Source organism: Punica granatum, chromosome 3 (genome assembly GCF_007655135.1).
Source record: "Punica granatum isolate Tunisia-2019 chromosome 3, ASM765513v2, whole genome shotgun sequence".
Classification (NCBI taxonomy): domain Eukaryota; kingdom Viridiplantae; phylum Streptophyta; class Magnoliopsida; order Myrtales; family Lythraceae; genus Punica; species Punica granatum.
The window spans coordinates 34,163,667-34,181,297 of record NC_045129.1 but is presented as its reverse complement, the minus strand read 5'-3'; the positions used below and the strand labels follow the sequence as shown (position 1 = coordinate 34,181,297).

Here is a 17,631-nt window from a genome sequence, read left to right as displayed (position 1 = left end):
AACAACAAACTTACGTTCACAAAATTAATAATAATAACTACATCGACATGTATTTTTATGGTATCGCGTGGTGTTTTGGGCTCTTTGAAATGGAACAGTAAAAATAAAAAAAAATAAGAAAATGACAGATGCCTAAAGGATAGTGAATGTGTCATTTTTTTTCTATTATTAGTTTCCCATATCAATTTTTCCCTTTTTCTTTTTTTTCCAATGCTTCTATGTCATGACCTTCTTGCATATAATATATTGACCTTGGCATGCTGAAGCAAATCAATAACCAATAGTTTACGTGGTAAATTATTCAAAACAATAGATTCGTAACCTTTTGTTTCATGTCAATGTTTTGGTTATTCAAATTTCGAAGTTCTATTTCACTTTTCCATAGTGAAGAAGCTTGTGTATTTATGAAGCTGACCTAATGTAAGTTTCGGATCAAGAGCACACTGAGCTGAAGGTAATGCAGATGGAGTTTTATAATCCATTTAAAAAAGCCGGAATATGCAAGTCATTCCTCGACATCAGTTAGAGATACATGGCAGCACACTGAGCTGAAGGTAACGCAGATGGAGTTTTCTCTCTTTCTTTTGATAAGTACACTTGCTTTTTTCTTAGTATATTTGGAATATTGAAGTTTCACTCCTACAGTGATCTACTCAGTCTTTCCCTTTGTTAGGCACGTTTTGTATGTTTCATTATCCTGTCTTTACAGAATTCCCCTGTTATTAAGTAGAATAAATTTTGCATTGTCTGCCTGTTTCTGGTTATGCCATAGAAGGTAAAGTAGAAATCTGATGCTCAAGAACTCTCAGAGCTGGATGTTAGAGGTGCTGCAACATTTTATACCTATTGAAGTGGAGAAAGCCATCATCATGAGAAAAATCTATTTTATCTCGAGGGAAGCCTGATTTGTCGGTGTGGCCCCATGGGAGGTGTGGAGTAGTGACAGCAAAATCAGCTTATGCTTCATCAGAAGCATAAAGGAGAAGGGGATTAGCGGGAAGCCATCCACCTAACACTGTATAGATCAGCAGGTATGGAAGGTTATTTGGAACATTGATTGGTTTCCTAAGGTTAGAACGATTCTGTGGCAAGGTTGCTCAAACATTCTGCCTACCTTTTTTAACCTGGTGAAGAAGAGAAGTTCTAAAACTGGCTACTGTCATTTTTGTGGCGAGGATGAGTCAGTCGAGCACGCTTTGCTGCTTTGTGATTGGAATAGAGTTTTTTTTTGTTTTGTAGGAAAAGGGTTTAATGATTGAAAAGAAGGTGATCAATAGACTGCACATCTGGTTGTTGAATATGTATTCAACAGGTGGATTGAGAGGGAAGGAAAGAGTTGTGAAATTATGATAATGTTGGCGTTTATCCAGTGACATAGTTGGAAGGAGGAGATGTGTCTGGTGTCTATGGGAACAAGTTACCTCAACCAGTCTGTGTAGTGCAGAAGGCAAACTGAAATGTGATGCTGCTTTTGATTAGCAATCATTTGAAGCTAGTATTTGCTTGCATAGTGACTTAGGGGTGGTGGTGCTGAGCTGATTGGAGGAGATGGCAGGAAACCAAGAAGCAATTATGATTCAATGGCTGAAGGTTTAGCGATCCTTGATGGTATCAGATTGACAAGGAGGAATAGATGGAAAGATGTGATTATGGAAATCGATTTAGAAGTATCATTCAAGACTCTCACGGGTGCTTTGAGCCTTCCTAGGTGCTGCAACCAGTGGCGGACGAATCAACAGATTGCAAGATGTTTTCTTCCAAGTTGCATCTCAGTTTGGTAAGGAGATCTGCAAATCTATCTGCAGATTGGGTGGCTACCCAGGGAATGTGTCAAGATAATTGGGTTGAATTCCCTCCGTTCTCTTTATTCTTATTGTCAAGATAATCGGGGTTGAGTCATCTTTTGATTGCAATTCCTTTTGTACATGATCATGGTTAGTATGGATCAATAGAATATCTAGATTATACTCAATTTATGAAAATATCTTTTCACCATTGTCTTGCATGTCAACTGATCGAATTTCTCACGTGCAACGCGCGTGTTTCCTTACTAGTATACTTAAAAAGGCTTGGTTATATGCCTGATTGTTTTATTTAGATCTTTCTTGCAAATTTCATTCTATGTAATAAGTAACGAAAAGACGTACCCTAGATTTATTATGAACACTAGCTGCGAATCACTTTGTGGACCGGTCTGTAAGGAGGTGGCATTCCACGATTCATTATACGGGTTCAATTCTCACTATCTGAACTATGGAATCAATGAGGTGAGACGAGGCATTCCGATGCCCTTCCGGTTGCGATTCAATATAATAGAATGTTTTGCATAGTCTGAACCTGTATAGTCCACCATTCTTAAGAAAAAGAAAAAAAAATTCAGAATTAATGTCGCATGAATCAAAGCTTTCGGTTATTATTCCATTCTAATGAAGAGTACAACTCAAAATCCATGTACTCTATAATCAGTCCACTACAACGAGTTTTTGATACTCCTCCCCAGAAATCGCATCGAGCAGGACTGAATCCGGGGAGATCTGCCCACCGTTGTTGAGGAATATCTTGAGCAAGTTCTTTGAGAAGCCACTGACTAGGGCAACGCCATCCTGGTCCTTGCACACGGGGGTCGACGTCGAGTCCCTCAGGTTCCAGAACACAATCTGAGGGACCACATCCTCGTACCCTGCCTTCCTGAACTTCTCCTTGATCACCTGATAGTCGGTCTCCCAAGGATTCCTGGACGCTTGATCGAATTCCATGTCACTGAATACAAAAATCCGCTTCACAATCTGATCCGAACTCAGCTTCCCATTCTTCGCCACTTTGAGTATCAGATCGAATACCTTCTGGAAGTCTGTGTTGTACCCCCATTCCTCCATGTGCCTCACGAATCGCGACTTGGCAGCTAGATCATCTCCCTCGATCAAGTGGAGCTGAGGGCTTTCGCTGAACGTGATAACCTTTCCTTTCCATGGCTCTTTGCTGAGCTCCGATACCAGGATCCCGAGCGCGACCGAGACCTCCATGGGGATCCCGTACATGCTACCAGAGACATCACACACAGCTACGCAGTTCTCGAGCTTCCCAGACTTTAGCAGGTCATCCACCATCCTCTTCCACTGGAGCTCAGCAACTGCTCCACCGTCGCTGTCACTGTTTCCTTCGCTATCGCTATCACTGTAGCTATCGTGTACGGATGAGATTATCTCATGCGGCAGCAGAGCCCCAGCAGCGATCGTTGTTTTGCCTGACTTCACGTTGATGAGATATTCCTGGTGATAAAATGAGTATATGATTCCAATATTAGACCGTGATCTAAACGTCAGAAATATAGGCTAGACCATATTTGATGGGACAACTTAACCAACCTGGAAGCGCTTCTTGTCGTGCTTCATGAACTTGTCCTTGTAGAGCTTCATTGCCACGGAAGCCACCCGGTTATACGGGATCGAGCCCCAGTCATTTGCCCCAATATAAACCTCAGGCAGTTCCAGGACTTTTCGCAGTGGTACGAGAACCTCCTTCCTCAGCCTGTCACGGACTCTGTACGCATAATGGGCCTCCTCGATGCCTTCATACTCCGGACACAACTCCCGGCGGAAAATTAGCCTTGCAATGCTCTCACAGAGGAGGGTGGATCGGTCGAAAGATGAGTCGATGGAGGGGCACCACTTTGCGGCAAGCCCAATCTTGTTTATCTTCCCGGAGTTCAAAAATTCGATGTCTGCCTTTAGGCACTGGGCGAAGTGCTCTGAGATGCGGTCATATAGGAAGCGGAAGTCCCCGTCCCGGCTATACCGATCGATCACCTTTTTGGCCATGGCAATTTTCTTTTTTAGTCGGTTTTTTCTTGCCTTCTCTTCTTCTTGCTTCGACCTGGCCATCGCGGCAGCAACCCGAACTTCCCTTGGGATGGAAGATTTCGACTTCCTCGATTTCGCGCTCTTTCCTTTTCTACCAAAGGTCCGGTGCCTCATCTGGAAATGCCTTCCTCGGGTCGAGAACATACTACTGACCCTCGGCCTCCTCCCTCCATTGTGCGCCTCCTTCTGGATACGCCTCACTTCGGAGCCTTCGAGGAGGCGGTAGAGGATCTCAGGCAGGTCCTTGAAGTACCCAAATTCGGCAAACGGCCCCACGTTGCATCCAAGGGTTCTCGGATGGTGCTTGAAGAGCCAGAACGCAGCCGTGTAGAAGCCTTCCTTGTCGGACTTCCCGGTTCCACGGACCCCGCGGAGGTTGCATATCAGTTTAAGTGTAATGAGGGGATCGTGGCCCCAGGCGAGGGCGAGGCGCTCAGTCAGAGACTCAGGTGGGGTGTCGGGCACGACGTGAAAGAAGAAGTCGAGGCAGGGGTTGCCCGAGGAGAGGTAGGTGGCAGAGCCATTCTCTGTGAGGCCCATTGGAGGCTCCGGATGGCGGCAGGAGGCGAATTTGTTGAAGTCCGCCACCATCGCATCAACAAAGGGGTCGCTGGAGGGGGTAGCGGCCGAGGGCGCCTCCGTGGTGGCTCGGGCAATGTAGAGTTCGGGGGGGCCAAGAAAAGAGAGAGGAGCCATTGTTTTTTTTGTTGCAGATGGTAGGGTTGGATTTGGCTTTAGGGATACTGTGATGAGCAGAGTAGTGACGGACAGAATATATAAGCAGAGATATCGCCTTGGAGAGCAAGAAATTGCTATTAAAATCCGTACATACATAACTAACTTCCCTTAAATTACGGTAATCCTTTTCTAAAGTTGATGTAATTAACAAATAAATTAAATTCTAATAATAATTCTGGCTCTTAAATTAAACGCTTCCTTGGACTCCAAGGGAAAAAAACGAAAGAGGAAGATACGGGCGTTAGTACTTAACATAATAAATTTTTTTTTGGCCTTACTTAACATGATAAATTTTTTTTGGCCATACTTAACATGATAGTTTAATCATTCCATCTTAATTTTTGGAAAAGATTGGGTGTGGAGGTGCGTGTACCCTGTAACTGATAATATCTTAATACCCGAGAAAAAGAAAATCTAACTTTCAGCCCATATTAATCAGATTCGTTCGACATTCAAATGTTAAATGGTGTTGCTAAAAAAAGTTTGTATACTTACATTAAATAATAAATTAAAAAATATGGTGAGATTTCATGCGTGAAATAAACTTCTAAAAAATAAGGATTGATCCCGATCGAACCTAAATTAATCGGGCTCGTAGGACTATCAGATATCAAGTGGTGTCTCAAAAAAAAATCTATATACGTACATTAAAAAAAGTAAAAAATTGGAAATAAGAAAAGTTCAAAATTTAAAAAAAAAAAAAACAAAAGGAAAGAGTGTTGGGGAAAATCATCCCACTCTCCCCTGGTGGCTACGGACCTGTTATCATTTCTTTTTTTATAAAATAAAATAAAATATAATTTCATTGGCTTTTCTCTCATAAAGTTTATTTAAGGTTTTCTTTTAATTGTATTAATGGCCTTTTTCTATTATAATATATATGTATATATATTCGGATTCCATCCAAACTGTTTAAATGGCACGGTAAATGCAGTTAAAAGATATTTCTATTTTAGAGTCCTGTAGTATTTTACAAAACCATTAACTTTATACAATCGAAAAATGACATCCATAACATGTAACTAGACAATGAGGGGTTAGAATTATTGGGTCAAAAGATTTCTTGTTTTAATATTTGCTACATACACAAATATAAAATCTACCAAAAAATATATAAAATAGAACTATTAGACTCCGTTTGGATTTAAAGTTAAAATTTCAAAATTTTAATTTTAACTTTAACTCAACACACTACATAACAAAAACACACATTTCCCAAGTAAAAAATTTTAACTTTAACTTTAACTTTAACTCAACACACTATACAACAAAAACACATATTTTCTCAAGTCAAATTTATAATCTCATCTCATTTGTCATTTTCCACAATCAAAATCACAGTTACTTTAACTCTGAAACCAAACGCACTGTTAATATCGTAGAAGCAGAGACAACCGTTAAAGTTCAACAATGCAGAATTTCAATTTTCATTTTAAAAAATTTAGGTTAAACCTTCTAAGAGGATTATCCACGTTCTTCTGTAAAATACATAATCACTTTTTTATTTCTTTTTTTTTTGCATATAAATCAATATGTTGTATCAATTTAAGTTAAAAAATCTATAATGAATAAGTCATACCTGCGATTTGAGTTGAATTTTTTTCCATTTTCAAATTTAAGTGTTCTTTTCTTCGAGCATGTTCAATCTTCAATTGCACCAGTTGAATTATGCTTTCCAAATGAAGTAACTCTTGACAAACATGATCACAGATTTTTGACAAATCACTTCGACCAACTTTTCCTAGAAATAAATAGAAGCCTTCCTTTTAACCACACGGTCTTACAGAGTGGCCGATTTAATGAACGAACACCACTTGTACCTTTATAAATTATGATCATGACATGAACCACTGGACATAGTAGAAGACATGTAATTGTTTAATCCCAAAGCACAAGCGAATCACCTTAGTTGAGAGAGGAGACAAATGGCCCATATCATCAAATATAGTCTCCATTCTTGAGATAGCAGTCTAAAAGAAACTATTTTTCAGTGGCTCCGTTAAGCAGCAACATAAAAGATGAATGTACATACTTATAACCGTAAGGTCAATTCAAAACCCATGTAAGTCAAAACCCCCTTTTAGTGCTAGTCCTAAAATGGAAAACCCCCTTAACCCCCTCGATAGAAGCCAGCCTCGCTGCGGGCGAGACGGCTCCGGAGCTGGCCCCGGGACCGGGGGAGAGCCCGGTGAGGCGCTGGACTGTGGACATGAACTTGCTTTCCTCCACGTGGATGACCTTCGGAGAGACTGAGTAGATGATCACCGGCTGCATGAGCTCCGGTGGCGGGAGGGCCGCCGCCTGGTGGAGCTGCTGCGGTGGCCTCGGGAGCGGCTTCTTGATCTTGTGGAACGGTTTGCTGACCTGGAGTGGGGACGGGCGGGGGCCCTGGAGCGGGAGCTCCCTCCTCGGCGACCGTGACGGCCGAGGAGGAGGCTGCGGCGGTCTCCACCCGCCACCGCCGGCGCCGGAGAATTCCCGTGGCTGCTCCATGGTATTGGCGGGATTGATCGATCAGTGGATAAAAAAGGAAGAGATCAAGAATGGCGGAAGAAAGGGGAGACTCGGTTTTGTAGAAAGATTTTTGGTCAACCGGTCAACGAATGCTGTGAAGTCGGATAGATAGACCAAAAGGAAAGAAATTATTAGGAAATTTCAAAATAAAAGAAGCATTGCATTTAAGACTTGAGAAAGGTCAAACTGAATCTAATAGAGATTCAATTCATGTCCTTGGTTGATCCAAATCGTATAGAGAAGTTTTCTTTTGGCTGGAAATTGGAAATTGAAAACCATAAAAGTAGTAATTTCGATAAAAGAATTTTACGGTAATGCTAATCATATCATACCGTGGCCGACGACTTGAATAAGGATGAATGCGTGCGCGGTAGATATCCGAGGTGACTATAACAGTTTAATATGACAAAATTATATTTTCGTTTTGGCCATCACTGACGACTTGTGCCGAGAACCAAACAATGGGCAAAACAAGCCTTGATGTACATGTTTTCATGAAATAAAAATTCGTTAAGGGGGTTTTGACTTACATGTTTTCTTTTAATTGGTCCATATTTTAGTGCTAGTCCTAAAATGGAAAAAAGTACATGGAATATCGGCACCGATTCCATTGGAGAATGTTACAGGCACCGATTCCACAAATTCATTATATTTTGTCATTTGCCAATTTTTTCAATAAATTCATTATAGCATGGGTTTCCATCTTCTACAAGTACATGTTATTTTGTTTTCTAAAAGTGAGATGGCATAACGACACAATACCAATTGTCAAATTGTTATTTGCAGTCATGTGAAAGATCGAGCGATAATAGTCTCCTCCGTCCTATGTGGCATCATTTAATGAATCGACCCGACTTTTATTATTTTATTACATAAGTTCCCAGAAATAAATATTAAAATGCACAATTATCTAGCCTGTACATTTAATGATCAATAGTCACTACAATTTTTATTATTTATTATTATCTGTTTAAATTTGTTCACGTTATTCTTAAAAAATGTAATCAATTATATGACAACTACCTTGTAATTCCAAATTTATAGTTGGTATATTCGATGGTCCTACTTTGATTTAACGATGGAAAAAGTTCTAAAAGTACGTGTCGATGGATGTGAAGACGGGCTTTATTCTTCATATGAATAATTAGAAACTCCAATCGACTATATTCATTTGCAGTTTACTAGATTCATTTTGGGCATTTCTGGATTGATCCTTGTCTTGGACCGAATAAATTTCCACAGAAAAAATTAAAGTGATGTCAGAGTAGTCAGCAGAGTCAACATAACATACTATATTTTGTTCCAAAGGGGAGGCCCTGCTCTGATATTGTTTGGGTTCTGCAAAAGCAGCAATTCGTTGTATACATTGTATACCTAATTAATCCTATTCCAATTCTTTAAAAAAAAATATTCCTCATCACATGTGAACATGAGTACATAGAAAAAAGCCCCTTTTCATCCTCAATATGTCGAATTTCTGTCATATTTGTCCTAAATCTTGATCTTTTGTCACCCTCTATTATAGTTGTTACAGTGTATCTTCTAGGATATTCTCGAGTATTCTAGAATATCTTCTTTATCTTGTAATTTTGTACAGTAACCACACTTTAGGCTAGCTCGTTTCCTGATTAGGCTAGCTTTTCCTTATACTCTTGATGTATTTGGTTCTTACATGGACGACGTCTGAGACGAATACGAATGCAGGTTAACTGATGTCCATTTTTCATTCTTGGCTCTCCGACTTCAAGATGGTATCAGAGCGTACCGTCAGAGGGTTCCATCGTCATCTCATATGTTCTCGGTTGAGCAGACCTGCGAGTCTCCGCTCTAACTATGTCTACTAATGGTGAACAAGTCCCGGCTCCATGAGCTCTCGCCCTTGGTGATCGGACTCTGGGTAACGGTAATTCCGGTAATACTATCATTCCGGTGTCTCCTTATTTCACCTCTTCTTCTGATGGATGGGACACTCAGTTAATCGGCTGCAAATTAAATGGTGATAACTATTTGACCTGGTCCGAACTGATGAGGACGGGACGTCGTGCCAAGAACAAGTGGGGTTTTGCTGATGGCACTCTCAGGGAACCAGCAGACGGTGATCCGAACAAGCTGCTGTGGGAATTGCAAATTCCTTGGTGGTCACGTGGATAGGAAATTCACTGAAGAAAGATCATCAGCCCAATATTGCTTGCATAGAAGATAACACCGCAACAGCTGCAATTTTTGGCAAATTCGCTGGAGAAAGGTCTTCATTCTTAGCTCTCCGACTTCAAGACCCTCTGCCTCGTCCTCAACTTTTTTGCATTTTTTGGCACTTTGGTTTGTATATCAACTTTTCTGTTAACAGAAGCTAATAAATTTTCAATTTTGATTTTAATATTTTCTTTAGATAAAAATTACTTTTCCAAAATTAAATAAAAAAGGAAAGAAAAGAATCCTACCAAAAAAAAATAGAAAAAGAAAAAAAGGTGATCGGTACTGGCCCAAGGGATGAGTCCGTGAGGAAGGAGGGTAAGGTCGTTAGCCGGCGGCTTCTGCCCACCTCCAAGGTTGCTGACGTCCTTGGCGACCTCAGAGGTGGGTCGGAGGCTAATGATCGGTGCTCCTAAAAGATGGAATCCATGGAGATCTCAAGTGTCACGTCGCTTTCCATATTAGCCTCTGTTGACAAGAAAGTTGACATCCAGGTCAAAGTGACAAGTAGCAAAAATTGAGGACCTGAGTAGCGAAGAAAAATATTTGAGATGAAAATGATAAAAGCACGAAAGATTAATAATAATTAAATTAATCTAGATTAGATTTCTTCTAAAAAACGTTCCTTGGATTGGTGTGAGGAGGGATTCGATCAAGGTATTAGCCCAAGAAAAAATATGTTGCGAGTAAAAGCAAGGGAGGTTTTAGGATTATAGTCCAATTTATGCGATTACAAAAATTATGAGCATAGTTTCATCTTTATCTGTTTGTAATACCTTAAGGTAGGAAGATAGGTTGTCTATCGTATGCCCTCGTTAGGTTATTGACCCCGTGCATTGCACGGACTCTATAAAGAAAATTTTATCATGAGAATTTAAATATGAAAATATTAATTGCTATCATTTTATATTTTATATTAGAGTATAGAAAATTTATATTTTTATACTATATAAATTTCACTGGGTAAATTTCAAACCCACACGTTAAATAATATTCATTGAAGAGTCTGAGCAAATAATTCATGTAAAACACTTCATATGTATAATCACAATCATCAATCTAATTTGTATAAAAATATTTTTAAAATCCCAAAAGTTTAAATTCCTTAGCTTCAATTAATGAATGAATAATAATCGTAAACCTATAATTTTTTTAAGTTAGTATTAAGCTTATTTTTATTCTCAATCACGTTTCATGTATTAAGTTTCGTGAGTTTGAATAATTCCCGATAAAATGGGCTCGATGTGATATTTCTTGATTGAAATTTTATAAAGCGGACAATGATTTTTAAAATTATTTTAGATTTTAAATAATTCTCAATTTTGTTAATATTATGAATAATTATTTACTAATGATCTCCTTAAAATTATGAAATAACGATAAGTGATTAATATATTTCTTTGGATATATTTATTTCTTTATGGGCAATTAAAATTATTATTCAATTTTTATTGTATATTAATTTATTAAGACATTTACTATTTGATTTATTTATTTATTTGCATAATTATTATTATTTAATTTATATATTTCATATTAATTTTATTAAGAAATTTATTATTGGATTTATTTATTTATTTGGATAATAATAATTATTTAATTTATATATTGCATATCAATTTTATTAAGACATTTACTATTGGATATATTTATTTCTTTATAATTATTACTATTATTATTGTCATTTAAAATCTATATTGCTTATTAATTTATTAAAAAATTACCGTTCTACCCCTATTTACTAGGATGGATACAACTATATATATATATTTGAAAAATAAAAGAAATAAAAAATTTGATGTGTGTGTTTTTGACTAAAGTGCTTAAGTAATGAAGGTGGGTTGTTATCAATCTAAGTTGAATTGGGTGATTCGACATCTCTTTTTCTTAAATTAGATCCCAAATTTTGTGATGTAAATTTTCAACGATTGAAAGAGTTTTATCTTTTAACGAGTTGATCCTGTTAGAATCTGAATTAATTGAGACCTATTAAACTTTTGAATAACTAGTGGTATAAAAAAAAGAAGAAAAAAGGATGGGTTGTTTAATTATGAAATACTCACTTCCAATCTATTGTTCATTGGATTGCTTATCCCTAGAAGTAATGCAATTATCAGATCCATATTGAAATTAATTGGAAATACATGTAGAAAATGTCTTATATTATTCTTGCCGAATTTTGTCCATTTTGAAAGTCGTTAACGGGACCTGACTTAGATGGCCTTCTTGGACTGGCATTGAAAGGGACTAGGTCGGACTTTACTCTAGAAAAAAAGGTGTTACATCATTATTATATAAGGAAAGTAACACCACGCAATACATATTCTTTTTCGGAAATCACATTGCAGCACAAAATAAAATTATTTCACGAGACAACACATAAATTTTTATTTTTATCACCTTGTAGCATGCCGTTGGTATTCTGTCAAGAATTGGACGAAGTTCTAACGTGACAACCTTTTTTGGATACTTTCGCACAAAAGGAAACTAGAAGGACTAAATTACATAAAATAAAATAAAAATAATAAGAAAAAATTATTAAAAAAAGAAGAAGTGACGATCGATTAGGAAGTGGACGGGGCCCTCCGTTGGCTACAGGCCCCCCCAATTAAGGTCACCGGTCGATCCAAACCAGGCCGACAACCCTAGCGGAGTGTGGGTGGCTGGGGTTGGAGCCCCGACCACCCTAATTTAGGGGACTCGGCGGCTAGGATCCCCCAAATTGGAGGGGAAGGGGGCTCCTCCCCTGGCCACCAACCCCTCCATTGGGGTTGTTGGCCTTGTTTGAGCAGGCTGACAACCCTAATCCGAGCTGGGTGGTTGGTAGGGGAGCCTTAGACCCCATTCAACCTTTTCCTTTTTTAAAATTTTTTGAATTTTTTATTATATTTAATGTAACTTAGTCTCTCAAGTTTCATTTTATGTGAAAGTATCTCTAAAAAGGTTGTCACGTCAAAATTTTGTCCAATTCTCGATGGAATACCAACGGCGTGCTACATGGTGATAAAAATCAATATTTATGTATTATCTTGTGAAATGATTTTGTTTTATACTGCAATGTGATTTTCGAAAAAATTATGTATTACGTAGTGTTATTTTCCCTATTATATATGTCTCAAAATTCTTTTGGGGTAAATTGTACCGGTGGTCCAAAATGTTTTACAAATGTTTCATTATGGTTCAAAAAGTTTTTTTCGCTACATGATGGTACATACATATGTACCATCATGTAGCGAAAAAAACTTTTTGGACCATAATGAAATATTTGTAAAACATTTTGGACCACCAGTGCAATTTACAAAATTCTTTTGTTCCCGTGGAAATCAAAACCACAATATTTAATAGGATTGGGATTATGTAAATGTTAATAGTTTTTCTTTTTTTCCCTGTTGAAAGTAATGACAAGCCCAAAGTAGGCCCAAAGTTTGAGAAGTCCAATTAAGTGGCATAAGGAAATTGGATCCATTATTAATATTGAATTGTAGATCCAAAGATATTTTGATAGCCAATTAGACGGGAGATAATTGGATCAGACCCAAATTAATTAGATAGCCCATGAAAGTAACTTTTTTTTTTAATGAATAATGAAAGTAACTATTCAAGTCAATGTTTTCAAACCCAGCCCCGTACGTTGAATCGGAGTCTTCACCGGTTCCTGGGTCAACTAGTTTTAGCCGGTTCAACCCACTGATTTGATTATTTTCTATTTTGTATTTTCAATAAATCATAAGGAATTCAAATATTATAAAATACAAACATTAAAAGATATGGAAATAATATAAAATTGACGAACTAAATCATAATAAATATTTATGTGCTTTGAATTCTTTTAGAAAATCACAATCTAAATTATATATCGCAGATAATGAATAAGGTAAAGAGCCGGTATGCCATATATTAATATTTAAGATTTTAATATATAAAAATTAATTTTGTAGAAGATCAATTTGCAAATGATACCTAAATCTGAAAAAAAAAAAAAGGGAATCATGTATCTACTCTAATTTGTATATATAGCATTCTCACTACAAATTTTATTCTAATTGTTTTAGCCAAAATGGGGGAAGGAAGACTTTTCCCGGAATAATTGGTTTGATTGATGGTTCAATTAAGGTTACCTATTTTGGACGAGTTTTCATTTAATTGAGTTTTTGTTAAACCCGGCCTGGACAAGCCAACGGGTGGTGTATTAACCGGTTCAAGCAACCGTAAAAAACATTGATTCAAATATTTAAAAGTTTCTTTTTTTTGGGTAAATTAAAAGTTTCTTTTTCTTTTCATATCAAACTAAGTTATTTTTAGTTATCCAGCACCAGGAATTACCTTTTTCAAAAAATTACAGAAAGAAGGGGAAAAAGCTGCGTTTGCCGGGAGTCGAACCCGGGTCTATTGCTTGGAAGGCAATTATCCTAACCGTTGGACTACAAACGCTTTGATGCTCCTGTGTGCCCATTTATTCTAAGCGAACGTGGACCCTTTTGTTTTTTGGCCCATGGCTATCATCCCCCCAACGTCAAAGACTTTGGTCCTTTATTTCATGAAAAGTAATAGTGCAATATAGAACTAATAGTATACAGATAGTGCAGCAATGATGAAAATTAGGTTGAAAATGTTCAAGGGTCTAGAGATAAATCGGCTAATACTTCACCTTATCTCAATCGAATACACGAACGAGTCATAACAAAAATATTAACAGTACGTTGCAATGTACGTTGCAAGAGAGATTTTTTTTTTTGCCAAAACAATCCTCATGAGAGATTGACCTAAATAAACTTCATGATGAATTGGTGTAGAGAAACAAGAAATAATCGGGCATCTCATGGAAGCCATATTCTTGAATCGTCCCGCATCATTCATTCAGATGTCATATGAACATGACAAGAACTTTGACCCATTAATCAGGAATTTTCTTCCATATTTTCTCCAATATTTCTCTCTTAAACATTCTTGCCAACTTTATAATTAATACTTTTTTGATAATTTTATAATTTATTATTTAAACTGCCCGGTGGGACTGGGAGGGCCGCAACAAGGCCAAAAAGAAATCGGGGAAATCGCTCAAATAAACCTGAAAACTATCATAAAATATTACTCCCAAAGGGCCAAGAGGGGCATCTATTTCATCAAGATTCCCACGTCATCAACAGAACAAGACATAGCTACAAGAAAACGAACCATTTCTTGTTTTGCTTAGTAATGTTGGGACAAAGACAAGATCGGCATCTTTGCAATCGCCCGTTGTTTTGTGCCAAAATTTGTCATTTGCCGGCTGCATAGTTGCCTTTGCCTTGTTGTTGTCTCCGATGAGCAGTATTTAAGCGCTGCCCCCTCTTAACTCATCTTTATACACATCATATGCTAAGAGAAAGTGACTTCAATGCTAATGATCTAACTGGATCATTCATCGGAATCCGCTGAACCAAGGGAAGGAAAAGCGAAGCCAGATTAACCTAGCCAAAAATGCGCTCTACGTCGGCATGGTCACCTTCTGCTAGATTGAGTGTAAGGGAAGGGATATCAATCCAACGGAGATCAGCGGTTGTTACCAGCCCCAGAGCCCAAGTGACCGTGGCTCCAAGAAAGACCAAGACGGGATTGCGCATCGTCCCGGAACTACCGAAGGAAGGCATCCCCCTGAATGATCTCCATTTGCTGGAGATCGTGGAGAGGCAGTCCAAGGCCAATGGCTTGGCCAGGGAAGACGCCGGCAGGAGACCAGGGTTTCACCCCTTGTTCCTTGAAGAAGCCTATGAGAGTTGTCGGAGGCTCTGCGCTGAATACGCTAAAACGTTCTACTTAGGTGAATATTGACTCCCGAACACGCCTTGTTTACAGCTTTCTCGGCAGATGAGCACTGGGTGATATTTCTTGGGGTTGTTCTTTGATTCAGGAACCCTGTTGATGACTGAGGAAAGACAGAAGGCCATCTGGGCTATATATGGTAAGAACTCTACCATCGGGTTCGTTTCTTTTCCGGAAAACTGCAAAATTATTTAGATTATTTCAAGTACTTCTTGTGAAGAATGAAAAAAACAGAGGGAAAAAAATAAATAAATAAAACTTGAGATGTCCTTTAAAAACGTATTGGATTGTAAAATGCTTCGTGAACGTTTATCGGATGATACCCGGTAGGGCTTTTCATGACCAAATGAAGCAGTTTTCCATATCAGAGTTGTTTGTCGTAGTAAAGTCTTATGATCCTTTTCGTGCACCGACGAAGTTTGGTGCAGGAGGACAGATGAATTGGTTGATGGACCCAATGCGACCTACATGAGCTCCTCTGTGCTCGATCGGTGGGAAGAAAGATTACAAGACATATTTGATGGCTGCCCCTATGACATGCTCGATGCAGCACTCGCCGATACCATCTTCAAGTTCCCCTTAGACATCAAGGTTCGAAACAATGAACATACAATTCCAAGTTCATTCCTTCTGTTGGTTATAATCATTTTTAATCTTTCTAAGATTTGCGAGTCGTTTTTGTTGCTTACAGCCTTTTAGGGACATGATCGAGGGTATGAGGATGGACATGAGAAAGTCCCGGTACAAGAACTTCCAAGAGCTCTATATGTACTGCTACTACGTGGCGGGAACAGTCGGTCTGATGAGTGTCCCGGTGATGGGAATCGCACCTGAGTCAATGCTCTCGTCATGGAACATTTACAACGCAGCACTATACCTGGGAATCGGGAATCAGCTTACCAACATTCTGAGGGATGTTGGGGAGGAGTGAGTTTTCGCACATCTGATATGGCACGGAATTTCCGAGCTTGTCACCCCTCTGACATGGTTTATATAAGAGCGTTGTTTCTGAATGAACTGCTTCTTACAGTGCTATGAGGGGCAGAGTATATCTTCCCCAGGATGAGCTAGCGCAGTTCGGGTTATGTGACAAGAACGTGTTCTCGAGGAAGGTGACTGAAGGATGGAGGGAGTTCATGAAGCAGCAGATCACTAGGGCGAGGTTCTACTTCAATATGGCTGAGGAAGGAGCTTCTCAACTCGATAAAGCAAGTCGTTGGCCGGTAAGATATCCAAATCATAATAAACACAGAGATTGATCGTTTGACATTCTATTCATGTAATTGAGGTGATGGGTGATATTTTTGCAGGTGTGGTCGTCACTGATACTGTACCGGAAAATTCTGGATGCGATCGAGGAGAATGACTACGATAACTTGACAAGAAGGGCTTATGTCGGGAGGGCTAAGAAGCTTCTCACGCTGCCCCTGGCGTACAGCAGAGCGTTCGCAGCTCATGTGTGACGACTGTTACTCGTTCTTCGCTGTGCAGTGTAAAAATCAGAAGTTTGAGGTTTAAAGTCATGAATGACTTGTTACCAGAAAAAAAAGAAAAAGAAAAAAAAAGGGTGGAATCGACTTGATTCTCAGTGTGTTTTTTCAAGACAAAACACGAATGTAACATCGGCAATATCGGTATCAATCTTCGTTAAAAATGCAGTTGGCCAGCTAAAATGATTTCCGTGGCCAAAAAGTAAAGATAAAAATGACTTCCAAGAGTTTTAGAACTGACAATAATATTAAAGAAAAAATATTCATAGTTCGCAAAGAAAATGACTGAGCACAACCAGTGCGAAGAAACAAGCAGGAAGGCTATGTCGAGACAGAAGCAGAGTTTGTACATATTAACACGATGATGTGATGCGAACAATGACATACTTGAAGACCAAGAAGAAGCCACCATCATAGAAACTTATCTCAACCACACTGTTAAATCCCACCATACCTATAGTTCAACCACTCTACACGGCAATTAATGGCGAAATATTAAAACAAAACTGCAGTGATCTGAAACGGGAGACAACCCTCCATGTAAACAACATTTTTCTGATTCAACCTGCAAGATGAAAGGAGCTAATGGCCCAAGTGGAGGGCAACCTGAAAATGCTTCTACATCTCACAATTCATTACAGAACAAACAAAACAAATACATAGAAACATCCAACTTGTAACAATTAGACGGGAGGTGGAACAAAAGGCTGCATCAATCAAGCTGTCACAGCCAAAAAGGTACAGTTGCACTAACGAGCGCTGTCTGCAGAAAATAGTCGAAAGTTTAGAAGATCTCTTCTAAACATTTGCATTTCCCTACCTGCAAACACTAAGAAACTGTATTAGCAAAATTAAATTCAAAGGTTAGGTACACTGACATACGTCAATGACAAGAATAAATAGAAGTTTAAAAAGAACCATGCATTAGATACAAGGGCGACATGCCAAGATGTATGTCTTCATCATGACTATATAATGAATAATCTAAACACGAACAAAGGTTGCCTTTTCTTTTGTCCACACGAGCTGTTGAA

General features: G+C 38.5%; 3 protein-coding genes and 1 non-coding gene across 4 annotated transcripts; 1 reads left to right on the top strand and 3 right to left on the bottom strand.

Annotated features, from left to right (window-relative positions):
• Positions 1-2,382: 2,382 nt before the first annotated feature.
• Positions 2,383-4,593, bottom strand: LOC116199001. Its single transcript, XM_031529284.1, has 2 exons — positions 3,366-4,593; positions 2,383-3,269 (listed from the first exon to the last, which is right to left on the bottom strand). The coding sequence occupies exons 1-2, from the start codon at positions 4,554-4,556 to the stop codon at positions 2,463-2,465; spliced, it is 1,998 nt and encodes a 665-aa protein (XP_031385144.1). The 5' UTR covers positions 4,557-4,593; the 3' UTR covers positions 2,383-2,462.
• Positions 4,594-6,535: 1,942 nt separating this feature from the next.
• On the bottom strand, positions 6,536-7,378 carry LOC116201131 (protein MKS1-like). The gene has a single exon (XM_031532250.1). The coding sequence runs from the start codon at positions 7,089-7,091 to the stop codon at positions 6,666-6,668; it is 426 nt and encodes a 141-aa protein (XP_031388110.1). The 5' UTR covers positions 7,092-7,378; the 3' UTR covers positions 6,536-6,665.
• Positions 7,379-13,664: 6,286 nt separating this feature from the next.
• On the bottom strand, positions 13,665-13,736 carry TRNAG-UCC. The gene has a single exon. It is a non-coding gene; the product is annotated as a tRNA-Gly (tRNA).
• Positions 13,737-14,546: 810 nt separating this feature from the next.
• On the top strand, positions 14,547-16,761 carry LOC116199475 (phytoene synthase 2, chloroplastic-like). The gene is made up of 6 exons (XM_031529826.1): positions 14,547-15,105; positions 15,196-15,246; positions 15,526-15,698; positions 15,799-16,034; positions 16,138-16,330; positions 16,418-16,761. The coding sequence occupies exons 1-6, from the start codon at positions 14,766-14,768 to the stop codon at positions 16,568-16,570; spliced, it is 1,146 nt and encodes a 381-aa protein (XP_031385686.1). The 5' UTR covers positions 14,547-14,765; the 3' UTR covers positions 16,571-16,761.
• Positions 16,762-17,631: the final 870 nt, after the last annotated feature.

Coding starts and splice junctions, on each gene's coding strand:
- LOC116199001 (XM_031529284.1), bottom strand. CDS start 4,556: ATGGCTCCTCTCTCTTTTCTTGGCCCCCCCGAACTCTACATTGCCCGA. Junction 3,270..3,365: donor ACGACAAGAAGCGCTTCCAG/GTTGGTTAAGTT, acceptor TTTTATCACCAG/GAATATCTCATCAACGTGAA.
- LOC116199475 (XM_031529826.1), top strand. CDS start 14,766: ATGCGCTCTACGTCGGCATGGTCACCTTCTGCTAGATTGAGTGTAAGG. Junction 15,699..15,798: donor AGTTCCCCTTAGACATCAAG/GTTCGAAACAAT, acceptor TGTTGCTTACAG/CCTTTTAGGGACATGATCGA. Junction 16,035..16,137: donor CTGAGGGATGTTGGGGAGGA/GTGAGTTTTCGC, acceptor TGCTTCTTACAG/TGCTATGAGGGGCAGAGTAT.
- LOC116201131 (XM_031532250.1), bottom strand. CDS start 7,091: ATGGAGCAGCCACGGGAATTCTCCGGCGCCGGCGGTGGCGGGTGGAGA.